Genomic DNA, 17738 nt, shown 5'->3' on the forward strand with positions numbered 1-17738 from the left:
TTAGTAACGTGAAGATTTCGTACTTGAATCCTGCATGCTATATTTATGATATGACCACGGCTTCGAAATCGCGAATTTCATTTGTTACATATAAGCACAGCTGACTATGTTTTGTTTGGTATGAGGAAACAATGATAGGCAAACGGGTAAGAGGCAGTAATTTCATGAACATCTAAAAGTTCTTAGTTCTTGATATTCTTCCTAAATATAGCATGTTGTCATACCGTAATTAAAAACAAAACGACAGAATAACGTTAAAAAAGAAGAGATTTGGGTACAGTAACATATGTAAATAGGAGAAATGTAGATTGTAAACTCAAAAGTAAATCCAAGAAGAAATTTGCGAACGATAAGGTGACAGTTTTAGAACTGATGTACAATTATATACATAGAACTTTCAGCATTTGTTCTTAGGCCTAACTTTAGGATGGGAAAGTGTCTCTTCTATAAATTGCATACTACTTTTCCACTGTAGCCTATATCATGCAGATTTATGTAGGTATCCTGTAACAATTCTTTCCTGCTTGTGTGGCAGGATTCACGAGAGGTGTCATTAAATTGGATTTTAAGGGGTATTCATTGTCTCCTAAAAGTAAACCTCTTTGCACCCTTTCCATTTCAAAAGGCATCCTCCTCTTACATGTTTGGAATGTTATGCTATCGTGTACTGACTCTGCCTATTTACAATGTCGCTAGAACTAGCACTGGGGTAGTTCTGGTAATTTCGGAAGTGAACATGGTTTTTTTTTTTTTTTTGTGGAGATGCAATTGAACATATATGCAAGGCATAACAAAATCCTAAACTAGCTAGTTAGCCACAATTTCTCTATGCGGAGTTTTGAATATGAAATTCTTTCAATATTGAATGAAAAATAGGATCTCCTATTGTAGAATCTTTCATCCATGTTACTGCCAGGAGATACGATTGGAACATGTACACAATCTATCGTGTCAATGACAACAGAAAATTTATGGTAGCTATAGGCCTATTATAAAAATAATGAATGTATTGTGGTCGTAATGTTGACAGTATGTCTGATATTTTATTCACATAGCTAGACAATACAGCTTTTGACACCATGTTCATATCACCAAATACTATTTTAAAACATCTTGTAACATAAAATCTTAAAGCGAGAAAAATCTGTTGAAGAAGTGTTAAGTGGGTCATTGGGTCATTCCTATCTGTCATATTCTAACCTATATTCACTTTCTTCTATAATTATTCTTACTCTTAATGTGTAGCTTTTGTGGAATTCTTTATCACTTAAATCTTCAAAATCATTATTCCAAATGTTATTACCACATATAAGTTTGCCATTATGTTAAAAGTTTAAATAAAGAATTTCAGCATTGAATACATCCACCATTTTGTTGACTTTTTAACACATTGTTACTGTTTTAACGCGACGAATAGAGCCTAATAAGTTAACAATGAATTTAAAGATGTGTTAGCAATAACAGTGCTTGGTGAAACACAAAAACTTACTAATGTACCATTAAATTATTTAACAAGACATTATAATGATAATGAGGGTTGATGAAACCGGCCATTAGTATCATAAAACCAATATGTAAATTATTCACAAAATACAGAAGTTTAAGTATCTGTAAATTGTTTTATTGTAACTACAATGATATTACTTTCATTACGGGCTTAAGAAACTGGTACATCAAATTTACTCATAACAAAAACACGTTTGAATATCTGTTTCTCACAAACCATAGGAGATGGATGGTCTCCAGTGGTAGCTGAATGGTTAGCACTTCAACCTGTCATGCAAGCAGCCTGGGCTCGATTGCCATTCAGAGCTGGGATTTTTAATTGAAAAATCCATAGTAAAACTTGTGGCGAACAAGGTTACATTTGGGCGTTTTCTTGAGGTTCTTCAATTACCCCATATACATTATTCCGTCAACATCCCTCCAATTCATCATAATTCCATAGCATTCCTCGAACACTGACTGGCGATGCAAGGAGGGAATTGGTCTAGGAACAAGTAGGGTTGCCTGTTTGAAACCTGAGTACACAGGGAATCTTTGAGCGTCCATTTTTTTTTGCAGTGGAAAACACTCTATTTTCATGGGAATATGTGACCTTTCTTCTGGTGAATTTTATTTGTCTCATGAGTTCAGAAGTTAACATAAATTGAACATTTTTAAATGTTGTACAGAAATGTTATTAGTAATTTGGTTCACTATGTGTTACTCTGTTCCATCTATTCTTCATTTGGAGCACCCATTTAAATATATTCTAAATGATAATGTACCATGGCATCATAAGCAAGTGTATGCGGGGGCTCTGTAAATGAGAGAACATTTTACATTTTGTTTTACAAGTCACAAACATATGACTGTTCACACAATTTCTTTTCACCTCATACCATAGGGTTTAAATAAGATTTTTCAAACGTCAAAATGTGATTTTTTATTACAATTTGTTATGGTCATGTATGTGACCAACCAGATTTGTGACTGAGGAGTGATGTAACTTATGTAACATTGTAATTTTTTTAGTTGGTTATTTAATGACGTTGTATCAACTACTAGGTTATTTAATGTCGATGAGATTGGTGATAGTGAGATGGTATTTGGCGAGATGAGACCGAGAATTCGCCACAGATTACCTGACATTCGCCTTACAGTTGGAGAAAACCTCGAAAGAAACCCAATCAGGTAACCGAGCACAGGCAAGTATCTCAACTAACCGAGCTACACTGGTGGCTGACAATGTAATTAATTGCAGATGCTTATACTAGACAGCACTGTGTTACTAGTTTCTAATACTTTCATTGGATATCACCAGTAGTAAATTCCTGTTCATAGAACATGGTGTCTGTAGAAGCTAGGTAGTGGAGTTCAACCGATATCAACAAACATCTATGTTTAATCTAAAAGTTTCTAACATCAAACATGGACAATGATCGGGAAACAAAGAAGGCAGCCACTCAGACAAGGTATTACCAGAAAAAAAAAAAGTAATGAAAGTTTTAAGGAAAAGGAAAAACGACAGAAAATTATACAGCAGACAAAAGCATCAACTAGGCCTATGACAAAAAAAATGAAAAGAAGAAACAAACTGTGTCAGCTAGAGGACAACAGAGGAAATGTAGACCAAAAAGAAGAATAACAAAACTAGTTCAACTGAGTTACCAGGTCCTTTCATGTCTCTGTTCCTCAAGCTTCAACTTACAGGATTCCACAAACTCGATAAGGCAGTGAAGACAACTCTGAAAACTTTGCCAACATCACCACGTAAGTGATTAGCAGTTGTGACTAGTGTGATGAAAAAAATGGGTTTAATACCACAAATGGAGAATAAATCTAGTGGTACCAACAATAATCAACATAGGGAATTAGTGGAAACATTCTTGTGTCGAGCAGATATTTTATATAATGCTCCAGGTATGCATGATGAGATGACTCTATGGAAAAATGGAGTTAGAAAACGTGTCCGCAAATATTATCTTACACTGGCCACCCTACCCCAATATCTCCTGGCCTAGTTGCCTCATAAGTGGTGCTTTGTTGGTATCACTTGTGAGGTTCAGACCTGTCTTCGGACACTTGAATAAACAACAACAGTACACATGAAAGAAGCACAACATGCTTTGTTCAAAGCAGAGAATCAATCCTCATGTGAATATTGGATAATCTAAGTTTTGCAATCTTAGATCACAAAATGTTCTTCTGATTGAAGACACTCCTAGTGAACATTGCAACTGTACTTAACTGTTAACTGTTCGTCATTCACTCATATGAAGCCAGATGAACAGACGAGGATGTCAACAAGCGATTGAGGAAGAAACGAGAGACTTGCACTAAAATAATGATGATGGCATCAGGTAGACAGGGGAGAAAAGAAGGACGGCATACAAGGGGTGAGAAAAGCAATAAGAGTTCAGTGAATCCAGTTGGAAGAACAAATATGGGTCAGCAATTACAAAAGGGATCAAGAGATGAAGAAGAAACTAAGATAAGAAGTCAAAATTCTGCAAGAACTGGAAGGGATGAAGTAGCATTAGTGACACCAAATAGAGGTACGTCAGTGGGAAGAAGGAGGGGACAGAAAAGTTATAACTTAAGAGATTGGTGCATGAGTGACAAAACATAGGAAAGTGATAAAGTGAAAATAGTATGCATGAGTAACAAAACTTAGCAAAGTGATAAAGTGAAAATGGTAATGGTGACAGAAAAGATGGTAAGGCAAGGGAATAATAGTAAAAAAGGATAAGATACAAGTAATAACCAGGGAGTGATAAAGGTTTAAAAAAAAAAAAAAAAAAGGTAAAGGTATCCACATAACATGCCATGAAGGCACTTGAGGGGCATGGAGGTAGAGCCCCATGCTTTCCATGACCTCAGCACTAGAATGAAGTGGTGTGGTTGGCACCACGCTCTGACCACCATTTACCCCCGGGAAAGACCCGGTACTCAATTTTATAGGAGGCTGAGTGAACCTCGGGGCCGTTCTGAAAGTTTGGCAATGAGAAAAAATCCTGTCACCACCTGGGATCGAACCCCGGACCTTCCAGTCCGTAGCCAGCTGCTCTACCAACTGAACTACCCGGCCGCCATGATAATAAGTAGTGATACAAATATAATAAAGAAAGTAGGAATGGAAATGTAATGAAACTGTAGAAACTACTTCGTCTGAAAATATACAGAGGAGATTAATGGGAATAAGTGGTCAGTGAACGTTAGTGATTTAAGTGAATAAATAAGTTGACAATTATGGAAGAGTTCAACTTAATGTAAACAATGTTGGGAACAATTAATAAGGAATTGAGAGAAGTGATTTTTTAGTTAAATGAGAATAGCAATAACAAGATAGATAACTGTGAAAGGGAGGGTAGCTTAAGTAAAAAAAGAAGGGAGGGAAACAGAGGTGAGTGACATGATAGAAAAGTGATCAGGGTTATTTATATGGAATAGCCGGATGTTTAAAAAAGCGTAAGCAGAATATGTATCCAAGGGAGTGATGGCATTTTATACAGAAATGTGATGGGTCATCATGACCAATGTAAGTAAGCTGATGGAATAAATAGGCCTATATCATATGAAGCCAGTTGTGTAAACCAATTTACCGACAGAGTCACAGTGCACCATAAGAGGCTGATCTATACTACACCTGCGATGTGATGAGATATATGATATATGAGATGAGATATGATATATGTGATATGAGAGATATGAGATATGAGATAAGATGAGATGAGATATGAGAGATAAGAGATATGAGGTGAGATAATGGAAATTTGTTGGGATGCCACAGGGGAACCTCTGAGCTCCCGAAGAAAACCTCTGTGTAACCTGGACCACGGAGTTGCCCAACACAAGCTATAAATTGGGAGTAGGCCAGGGATCGAACCTGGGTTCACAGGATTACAAGTCTAGTGCTCTAGCCACTAGACCACCGTGATGTAGCAGTGCAAATGTAAAATGCATGAAAACTATACATTGTTATTGAAGGGGTTAGGAATTGTATACAACAATGATTTCTGGAATAAGATATTGATGTATTTCTAACTCAGAATCAGACTGTTGGAAAATGGAATGTATTAAACGCAATAGTGGACAGCTGCTTCAAAAATTTATTGCAGAAAAAGGGTTAAGTAATGCAGCAGGTGTACAACAACATGAATGGGTGATGACAGAAAACAAACGACTGTGTAAAGAATCTCACGAAGTGTGCATAGAAGAATTGATTGACAAGATTCTATCAGACTTTAAAAGTTTCCAGCAACATGCATACACGAAACGAATCCAAGCTGCAGCATTTCAATCAGACATACAGTAAAGTGATACTGTTGTATTGCAAGTATATTTTTCCATTAATTACTCGTGTGAATGGCAAGTTGGAATACAATCAGCACTTTGGAGTAGACAGAGCGTAACTTTATTCACAGCTGCTGTTTTTAAGACAAAAGACAAAATGTTCTCTAATTGTGAGTGATACAAAGGATAAATCAAAGCTGTCTGTATCTGCCTTCATTTTGAAACTCACTTAAGATATAGTTTCAAGCCAATAACAAAAACTGATAACACTGGTCAACAGTCATTTTGCGTCAGACATAAACTAACAAATTCTTACTAATTTCGACCTCCTGAAATCAAAATTAACAAGCAAAATGTTCCATCAGTTCGGGTTTTGGAGATGCATAATGTAATTAATTTTTTATGCATTTTATTTAAAAAATCACCGCATTTCTTGTGTAACTATTTTGTTTTACAAATGTGACGATCCATTATGTAAAAACAATATTAGTATAAGTAGGTCACCATGTTATAAGCACTTGTAGAAATGGAAATTATTTTATTGTCCTTTTACGAGTCTATTTGGAGGGGGTGAAACAGGTTCGCGGTATGACTTCGCTTGAGTTTACCTGATTTTACTTGAGATGTGTATTTCTTTCACTGTGAGCTATAATGACATTACTGTAGTTTATATTTTCCAATAGACCACCCTGTGAAAACCATTTCTAGAAGCGGAAATTTGTTTTATTGCCCTTTTCGGTTCCATTTGGAGAGGGAGAAACAGGTTTGCCGTATGAAATCACTTCAGTTTACCAGAAGATTTCCGTGGTGTTAGTATTCTGTGTAAGACGTATTTCTTTAATTTGTGCTTTAATATGATATTCAAGGTAAGAATGGTTTGTATGTGCGGATTTGAAGGTTGTAGCATTGCTTCTTGGAATGCAATTAGATTATACAAAATTTTGCTGCTTTCTGTGTGAATGGGACAGTCACGCTCGAGATAAGCATTATAAAATAAAAGTATGGTCAACACGACAATCACTAGAGCCAGGGAAGAAAAATATTATATATCAAATCCTTGTACCTCTACGTAAAGTAATTTTTCTCTCTTTATACATTAAGTTAGGGTTAATGAATTTTCTTAAAGGGATGAATCATGAAACAAACATTTAAATATATGCAGGAACAATTTCCTGCTATTAGTGACTCAAAAATAAAAGACGGAGTTTTCAATGGACCACAACTCTAAGAAATAATGGAGAATCATTTCGAATCTTTGTTGGAAGGAAAAGAGAGAGCCACCTGGATTGCATTCAAGGAGGTTGTATTAAATTTCCTGGGTAATCGTAAAAGTGAGAACTATGAAGAACTAGTGTAAAATTTACTTTTGGCATAAGAAACTATGGGTTGTAACACATCCCTGAAAATTCACTTACTTCACATCCATCTTAACTTTTCCCCCCCGAGAATTGTGGCGATTTCAGTGATGAGCATGGTGGGCGCTTTCATCAAGAAATTTCAACTACAGAAAAAGATACCAAGGACAGTGCAGTGCCAATATGCTAGCAGACTATTGTTGGACATTAGTTCGTGTTGTACCTGATGCCCAGTATAAAAGAAAATGCAGAAAAAGAAAGCTGTATTCTTCTGAACAGTGAGTATTTAACCTTACTGTCATTATATGAAGCAGTATTTTGAATACATATAAATTCGAAAATTTCTCAAAATCCGTAACCAACAACTGTTTTTTATTGTCATATTCGTATTCAGGAGGTTCAAATTATATAAAAAACATATATCACATGCCCAGCGCAAAAATAAAGTTAAAATTTGTTACACAGTGTAATCTGAAGTGATAGTCCATCAGGTGAATTTAAAAACAAGCTCATTTGCTACTTACTAAGCATAGTAACCAGATCATAAAGATTTTCAAGGCTTGAATGGAAGTATTCTACATTGTTCCCTGGGAAAGTGGTCGTGGATGGTGTGGGTGGTGGTGCAAAGTTTTGATTTTATGCAGAAGTTATGGAAAGAAAAGTCATTGTGCAAAATGCAGCTGACTTTTCTGCAGTAGCTGCGAAAGTGATTCCTAATGTGTCTGTAATTCCGAGGATGCAGGAAAATATAGGTAAAGTACAGATTGAATGAAATCTGGCTAAAGATGTTGCAGATATTAACAAGGCATATATAGTCAGAAGTTCTAATAACCATGTAATATCTATTTAGCAGTAAACAGTCCATTACTACAAGCTTGTTATTGAGAATAGGGAGTCATTCTGTCATTGTGAAGACAGTGCACATGTCGCAGATAATACACTCCCATCATCAACTACTATAGAACAGAGTTCTAAAATTTCACCTGGCACATTTTTACTTGTGAAAGTATTCAGTAAGAAAACTGAAGCCACTCATTGCACAAGCATCTTCTGTGGACAACTCTAATGTCAGAGTAGTTTTTATTAAGAAACAATCTGAACTTAACTTCATATATGAAGATGTTAATGATAATGATAATGATAATAACAATAATAATAATAATGATAATAATAATAATAATAATAATAATAATAATAATAATAATAATAATAATAGCAACTGTGCACAATGTGTATGGTTTTCTATACTTATTGACACAGCTGTGTCAGCGTTTCTTGTCTATGTGTATAGTGCATCGCATGATATCTTTCACACTTTTGGTCACATCGTTTACACACACACTTGGCACTTGGTTCATGAAAACCTACAGTTCTGCACATTTTATGGTGAAAGCCATGTACGGCGAACCTGGTGACTGTATATCTCAGCTTGTAGCCCCCACGTGTCCATTCTCGGTCAATCATCGCTTCAGTCATGTAGAACTCATTCCATATCATGATTTTCTTGGTCCACAGTTCCTGTAGGAGCTCCTCGTAGCTTGTCGTGGAGGGTAGTAGGAGTTTGGTCCTCAAGTCTTCTATTAGGAACGTCTCCCTTGCCATGATGTAGACTAGCTGGGATGGTGTGTATTTTGACAGCTGTAGGACCCGTTTAAGGTATCTGGCCTTCAGGTTCTCTAGTTCCTACAGTTGTCTTTTGGTGAGGATGGCACTACCATACAACTGGATTATATTATTCAAACTCTACCAACATCCATAATTAATAATAATGGAATTGTGGTATTTTCACACTCAATTATCTGAGTCCATACAATGTCACATACGTGACGACCTGTCTTCTTCTGATTTAAGGGTATTAAATTACAGCACTTGGGCATAAAAGACACATTATGCAACTCATAATCTAGAAGTGAATCCAGAAGACCGCAATGCAACAGCCAGCCTTGCAATACTACTAGGTTTAATATCCTGAAAGTGATGACCTTTCACAAATATGACAGAAAATTGTATTGCATTTAGGGTTGCCCACTTTTTTTTAAGAAAATATGGGAGACTAAGGAATCGACAAAATTTCACATAGAAAATTAAAAAATTATTCGGTTCAGTGACTAGAAAACAACTTTATTCTACACTTCGGTAGCTAGGTTTAAATTAAAAGTAGGCTATTTTGAAAAAGATTTTTGTCTCACGTAATAGTTGAATTAGACTACAGTTTGCAGCCCTGGTTTGATTAGATGTGTCATGCTCCTGTTTCGAACATCTGCCCAATTATTGTTCATGTGATAATATATCCTCTTTGTATGAGCATTACTACTTGGTAAGCTTAGAACAACACTAGCCAGTTTTTTCCAAATTTATAACATTAACATTGTTTGATTTCAAGCAGTGAACACTAAAATCCATTTCTGGCAAACATTACCTTCTACAAAGGCTGCACATTTTAATGCCTATCTTGAACAACAAAATTTATCATATAAATCGTCATTCACGGCAAAATCAAATGTTTAGAATGAAAATTTTGATATTATGCAAAAATAAGGGAGAAAAATGCTCGAAGAGAAGAATAATATGGGAGCCAGGAGTCTGTTAAAAATTAAGGGCAAATACAGGAGATCTCAGGAAATATGGGAGGGTTGGCAATCCTAATTGCATTCCATAATTATAATATAATTATGTACTTTTGTTTAGTGGTGTTTGTTTGTTAGTCATTCACTAATTAAAAAAATCACAATATGTTTTTAATATATGATTCACAGAGTTGTGAAGAATAAGGAATATATGTCAATTGTTACTTCTATTTTTTGTCACATACTTAATCATTAAAAAAAAAGACATTTAACATTCTCAGAAAATGTGTTGCCAGTTAATATTTACTGTAAAAGTCCTCTAATTTATGCAATAAAATATGGTACCGCCTTCATTTATATACTTGTGAAACAAATGACCATATTCTATCTGTATATACAAGTATGTTTGTCACAAACATGACTGTGGAACGAGCCCTTAGTGTAGACCTAGTCAGCTGGAGTGCGTTGAGAATTCACTTAGCTTGAGAGTCAGTACAATACATTTTCTAAGGTCGGAGTGCTGGATTATAGTGTTCCCCTCCCTAAAATTTAATTAAATTCATTGGGAGATGGATCAGGATATAGTACACATGAAATACATAAAGAATCACTAGCTTTCAGAATATGCAATTGGATTCTCTGTAATTAAAATGGTTTTTGAGTTACAGCAGATAAATCACTAACAAACTATGTACATGCTGCCTGCTGTAAAGTGACAGTATGTTAAAGTTTATTTCTCTTAATTTTATTCTTAAAAACGTTATTCAAGGAAAAGACAGAACTCTGGTTCCACTGCCAAATTTTTACATTTCTGCCTATACCAGACAATTCTGTTTATGATTAAATATACATGTTCAATACTACCTACAAATAACAGAATTTCAACTTTTGTACGATGAACTGTATGCCATGGGTAAATGTATAATAGGATGCGAAACTATGCATGTAGCAATTAGTTTTTCTTTCCGTTACTTGGTGCGCTGCTAGATGTAATAAGTTATCCACCGGCCAACAGATGGCAGCGAGATTAATTTCAACATTAGCACCTCTAGCATGTGTTATGGGAAACTCGGTAAGTTTCGAATCCTATTATATATTTATCCATGTATATGCACTGTGAGCTATTCAATCTTTCGACTAACAGTGATGCATTTGTCTGTTGAATGTATCCAACATTTGTGAACATTGCATAAATGAACACTTTGTATGTGAAGAAAGTACTTTCAAAAAGTCTGAAAAGTCCAAGGTCCAGCATCTCAGAACACAGCAACTATATTTCACATATCAAGAATGAGTTGCAACTAAAAATGGCAATGACAAAAGTAAATAGTTTTTTCCTTACAGTTTAAAAGAAATGGACTCACCCTTAACTGTCAGGGAGTACATGATCTCATCTTTGTTGTGTTTGTTTTCAGCTGTGCAGGTGTAGTTGCCAGCATCAGAGCTCTGCACAGAGCTTATGATGAGTGTTCCTTCTGAATTCACTCTGACTCGAGGGTCATCTTGTATGAACTTCCCACTGTGAAGAGAGTCGTAATTTAACACACAATTCTAAAACATAACTTTCAAAACCTTATTATAAACCCAATCACCACTATTTCAAAACATAACACTATCACTGAATAAATACAGTAATACTTCCGACAATTAGACAACTTTTTGGTACAGTACCAGTACACTAGATGTAAAGTCATTGCAGTGTTTCCAGTAGCAGCACTGTGGATACAGTAGCCACAGAAACTTCAAAATTATTGTGTATCCCAAAGTAATTTTAAACATTTAGACATAACATCAATAAAATAAATAATACATTTCTCCGGATGGTTCTCAGTCATCACAAACTATTGCTTCTGGAAGAATGTTACATTATTTTCAAAAGATCCGAACAATACCTACATTTGTAAAAGTATAAAATGCAAAACTGAAACAGTGATTATTTCAGACACCCTGGGAAGGGGAAGGATGAAAATTAAACAGCAACAACTTACTGAATTGAGTTAATAAGCAATAAAGAACACAAAGAAACAGGTTTCGATCAGATAAACGCCATCAAGCTTTTACTGTTAATAGAACCAGGTAATGATTAGGGGTCAAAAATCGCGCGCGCGCGCACGCACGCACGCACGCACGCACGCACGCACACACACACTTGTACAATGCATTTAAAAGATTCAACAGTAGCATAGATGTTAACACGTTGTAAATAGTAAATTTAGGGAAAGTAGAATAGGCTAGCAATAATATGTATACATTATATTCGGAAGAGTTAGCAATATTGTAATGGGTAGGCCTAATGTATTAGCATGTAGTATCGCATTTTTGTAGTGGAACATGCTTGTAAAGAAGGATAAAAAATACACACACACGCGGAGATGGAGAGGAGGAGGGGAGAAGGAGAGGGGGTTGAGAGAGCAAGAGAGAGAGTGTACTGGTTATCACATTAACTAAACTATCAAGATCTTCGGCTATAGCCAATCTTGTCATTAACTGACTCTATGAAGCCACCACCTCTACTCAGCTATTTGTCTCCCTCCACAACAGTGCATAACCCTTTGCAGAAGGAAAGGCAACACACATTCCTTGTCCTTCAATAATCAGTGGCAGAACCTCATAATAACTTTGCATATTTTTCATCAAGAGGGGGAACAGGAATACTTCTGTATTTTTTAAATGAAAAACCATATTGTTTAATTTGAGGTTATTCCGTGTATCTTATGTCCCATTTCAATATTAGACGCCATTTCAACACAAAATATGTTAAAAAGTAGGGAAAAATGGTTATAGCAGATATGTATAATTTTCTATACATATTTATTATACCATTTGAAATTTCACAGACTAAAAATATGAAGTAATCACGGTGGTTATTATACATTTTAGCCATTTACATTAATTTTCATATTATTTAGTACCAACCCAAAACAGTGGTTTGAAGAATAAAAATTAAAGTTCTTTAACATAATCAATGAAACTAAGGAGTCAAAGCAACACCAGTTGATGCTATACTGCTTATTACTGAATTAACATCAATCCGAAATATATATGTTAGTAGGTTATTTTACAATGCTTTATTAACATCTTAGATTATTTAGCGTCTGAATGTGATGAAGGTGATAATGCTGGTGAAATGAGTCCAGGGTCCATCACCGAAAGTTACCCAGCATTTGCTCATATTGGGTTGAGGAAAAACCCTGGAAAAAACCTCAACCAGGTAACTTACCCGACCGGGAATCGAACCCGAGCCACCTGGTTTCGCGGCCAGACATGCTAACCATTACTCCACAGGTGTAGACAATCCGAAATATGACTGAAGAACGAGCACCACTCTTTTATGAAAAATTGATAACTTCAGATGATCATTTCTGGACTACTTATGTCAATAACAAGAGAAGGCTGAAAACTCAAGAGGGTTTTATACAGAAAGCTTTGCATCTAAAATCACAGTTCAAGATATCCAGCCCACCACAACTACAACAACAAAACACATTACAGATTACATCTGTTGACTACAGTCTTGATCTTCAAGAATTTTTATTAAAAAGAGACATGGACACCATGAGACTATATCTTCTTGCCGTAGAAACTGTTAATTCTAACTACCCAGAAGAGAACTGGCTATACAGATGGCTCACAGATAGGACAAGTAAATGCTGTAAATGCTGCAGCTGGAATATATTGCAAACTATTCTCCATGTACTTGGCTGTGGGAAAACATAAGACAGCTTATGACGGCGAGATAGAAGCTATACATGTAGCAATATGTCACCTAACTAGCCTACTAGAAAATTTTACTAAAGCTGTGATACTCTCTGACTCCAAAGCTGCGATTCAATCTATAATTTCTCCAGAAAATGGATCCAAGAAACTGCACAAAAATAATACAGAGCCTTCAGGATATTAATAAAACAATTACACTACAATGGGTACCAGGTCACTGTCAGGTCTTTGGTTATGAGCAAAGAGACATTCTAGCTAATAATAGTACTAAAATACTTCAAACACAGATAGAAGATACTTAATATACTCTGTCAAAAAATATGCATAGAAAATTTTCAATAACCATCATATTAAAGTACTCCAAACCAGAACATAGCACTAACAGTGGAACACCTTAATTCAAGATCTACTAGAAAGGCCCAAAAGGCTCTTCCGATTACATACAGAACATGACTGCCTAGCAAAACACCTTTATTGATTTGGAATCACAGAAACAACTTAATTGCTCCATGTGTAAACAGAAAGAAGAAATGGAATGACATCACCTTCAAATTTTCCTTGCTTTGACTGGTGTCAATGAGTGGGAATGATATTGGAAAGCAAGAAACAAGATGGAATATTAATCCAATCCTCCTTTTCTGTACTCATTATATTTCATTGAAGTTTTGTGGTTAATAATCTCAGTGTACCAAACGTTGGATATAAAAAGTCCATTCAAAAGTCTGTCAGGGTCAATTACCATATTTCCCCACAAATAGCGGAATCTTAACGGTGTTTTTTCTGATGGGGAGTTTGTCAAAGACTGCATAATGATGGTAGCTGAGGAACTTCGTCCAACTGAGATAAATAACTTTAAAACTCTGTCTGTTACGTAATACCATTGTGAGTAGAAATGTCGACATGGGTTTGAACACTGAAAAACAATTACCTGAAACAATGAAGAGAGTACACTGCTTTTCGCTTGTTCTTGAGAGTAATGACGTCAGAGACATGGCAAAGTTAAGCATTTTCATTAGATGCATTGATTCCAACTTTAAAATCTTGGAGGAATTTCTGAATGTGGTTCCACTGCAGGACACTACATATGGGAAAGATATTCTTGTGGCTCTTATGCATGTTATTGAAATGTTTAACCTGCCATGGGCCAAATTGTTTTCTGTATCAACAGATGGTGCCCCAACCACGAAAAGTGTCAAGAACAGTTTTTGTTGTTACGACATGCAAATCATTGACCTAAAGTTTTCTTGTAGCACAATGTTATTCAACCTTGCACCAAAGGTTTTCAGTTCAAATTCCGGCAGTGGCAGTAACTGATTTTAGTAGTTCCTGAAATTCTATGGATCATTCTTACTTACTTATTGCTTTTAAGAAACCCGGAGATTCATTGCCACCCTCACATAAGCTCACCATCGGTCCCTATCCTGTGCAAGATTAATTCAGTCCCTAGCATCATATCCCAACTCCCTCAAATCCATTTTAATATTATCCTCCCAGCTACATCTCAGCCTCCCCAAAGTTCTTTTTCCCTCCGGCCTCCCAACTAACACTCTATATGCATTTCTGGATTCGCCCATATGTGCTACATGTCCTGCCCATCCCCAAATATTTTCGTAAGAACCTTATTCTCAAACACCCTTTACCTCTGTTCCTTAACCTATGTTTCTCTCTCAAAGTGAGAGTCCAAGTTTCACAACCATAAAGAACAACTGGTAATATAACTTTTTTATAAATTCTAACTTTCAGATTTTTTGACAGCAGACTGGATGATAAAAGCTTCTCAACCGAATAATAACAGGCATTTCCCATATTTATTCTGTGTTTAATTTCCTCCCGAGTATCATTTATATTTGTTACTGTTGCTCCAAGATATTTGAACTTCTCCAACTCTTCGAAAGATAAATTTCCAATTTTTATATTTCCATTTTGTACAATATTCTGGTCGCGAGACATAATCCAATTTTTTAAAAAAAACTGATGAGTAAATGTTTATGCTTGTAAACTTCATTAATCTGCTTAATATATATTATGTTTACTGGAAGCAAGTAAAGAGATAGGTTTGGAAGTAAATCCTGAAAAGACAAAGTATATGATTATTACTTTTTTCAGTTGTGTAATTTTTATACGCATACTAGGGCTTCTAAATTTCTATTTTAAGCACCGGTAATGAGAGAATCTGAAATTCTTAACAAAGTCTATGATATACTTACTTAAAACTCCAATGCCTCTCTGGTGTTGGGTCACCTACAATTATACACTCAAGTTCAAGCACTTCCTTCCATGCAGCAATCACATTATCACTAAATGATGCTACTTTGGCTGGAATATAAATGGATGGTGTTTGCACAGCATGGCGGGATGGAGGTCCCTGCCCAATTATCGTGTAAGCAGTCACCCAAAATTCGTATCGATGATTCATAGTCAAATGAGTGATGGTGTAGTACGTTTCCTGTGAAGAAACTTCGAAGTTGTCCTTTGCCTGCAACAGGTAGACACCAACCTTAAACAAAATAATAAGTAGAGATGTGATTTTATGGTGATTACTTTACTCTGATTTCAGTGATTAAAGCAATTTGATTTCAGTGAATATTTTATAAGAAAACAAGTAATTTCGTGCACATTTCACCCTAAAGAAACTTAAAAAATAATAAAATAACATTTTTTTTTAATTATTATTGAAACAATTCCTTTGAAACTATGCCTTCTTCATCACACGAAAGCAGTTGTTGCGGGAAAGAGAAATGACCATTGTCTGCTTATGCTGCTCCCTGGAAGTAGTCCCTGAAACTATGCATACATCGTCGCCAGATATTACACCATGTAATGCTGAATGATAAAATATGTAGAAATGTTCGTATATATTTTATAACAAAGAACATTTTCACCTTTTATTTGGAAGAAAGAATAATTTTTTGTGCCAAATCTCCATGAAACCTGTTTTTTTTTTTTGAAAATATCGTGATTATGAAGTAATTTGGTGAATTTATATCAATTTCACGAAATTCACGGATATATTTCACTTAATTTTGGACTTTCATTAAGTTTAACTTAAGTTTTTAACACATTTCGCATATATCATTTGTACCAAAACTCGCATCCCTAGTAATAATTGACATAGAAAAATAATAAAACAAGTCAATGTACAGAGCGTTTTTAAATGTGGTATTTCAGCATGAGACTGAGAATTTGCCACGAGATTAACTGATATTTTTGTTACAGCTCGGGAAAGTTTCGGATGAAACCAGATAACCAACCCAAAAATGATTCATATCCACGTCCAAGCCCAGCCTAAGATCAAGAATTCCACTAGCTACCCTAGTGGCAATGGAGATGTTATGATCATGTGTGAGAAGTGGTATTTAAATATGAAACAAGTTTAATTCACAACACAAAATATCCCTTTCATATCAAATACTGAACATCTACAAGTTTTTCATCATACCATCAGAAACTGGTAGATTATGTGACCTGTTCCTCTGAATCTCTAGAAAGATGCTTTTGATTGTTCGATTGATGCTTTGGTCAACTCTGGTCTTGGCGTCCTCAAGAACACTGGCACAATTATACTACATTGATTCTGTGACTTCCAAAATACAGTAATGTAAATAATTCTTTACCTTTTCCTAGTATTCCTGAACTCCGTTCACACAACAAGACAGCTGAACTTCGTTTCTAATGTCGATATTTTCCTGGCAGTCAGATCTGTTAGAACATAGCACTAACTTTAAGAAGCACATTTTGTGCTGCTTCACATTTGAGAATTACTTTGCTTAAAATATAAATTTCACTCTGATACCAAAGAGATACTTTTGATGTTATATTGTGTAGCCATAATTTTGAATCAACTGCAGTTTTTTTTAGCCAAAATGTATATTAATAACCGCATAATTTGACTTGATATCTGAAACAAATTTATGATATCAAAAAGTGTTTTCCAAATATTTCATAACACAAATTTGCTCAAATATTTTTGCATCTATTACGATCTTCAACATAGTGTTTTACATTACATTTCCATATTATTTTACATGATATAACTTATAACCCCTCTTCGAAATTTGCTGATATTTGGCCATCTCTATGTAACATTATTTGAATTGCAACATTTCACGTTCCTAATAGAAAACCCGGTACTTCTGAGAATTCAAGAAGCCTTCTTATGAAATAAAAATAATTTTTTAAAATTATGTTTTATTTAAAGATGCTTGCAACTGCTGAGGTTATATCAGCATTGCCGGTGTGCCGGAATTTTGTCCTGCAGAAGCGCTTTTACATGCCAGTAAATCTACTGACATGAGCCTGTCGCATTTAAGCACATTTAAAT

General features: G+C 35.3%; 1 protein-coding gene across 1 annotated transcript in view; it reads right to left on the reverse strand.

Moving 5' to 3' along the window:
• The window catches only part of LOC138707737 (cell adhesion molecule Dscam1-like), an 83631-nt gene extending 69472 nt beyond the window's left edge, over nucleotides 1-14159 (reverse strand). Inside the window, exons 1-2 of the mRNA XM_069837602.1 lie at nucleotides 14107-14159; nucleotides 11065-11219 (exon numbers count right to left, since the gene is read on the reverse strand). Of these exons, the coding sequence (XP_069693703.1) occupies nucleotides 11065-11219; nucleotides 14107-14159 (208 nt within the window). The remainder of the gene's footprint in view (nucleotides 1-11064; nucleotides 11220-14106) is intronic.
• Nucleotides 14160-17738: the final 3579 nt, after the last annotated feature.

The sequence above is a fragment of the Periplaneta americana genome, chromosome 10 (genome assembly GCF_040183065.1).
Source record: "Periplaneta americana isolate PAMFEO1 chromosome 10, P.americana_PAMFEO1_priV1, whole genome shotgun sequence".
Classification (NCBI taxonomy): Eukaryota; Metazoa; Arthropoda; class Insecta; order Blattodea; family Blattidae; genus Periplaneta; species Periplaneta americana.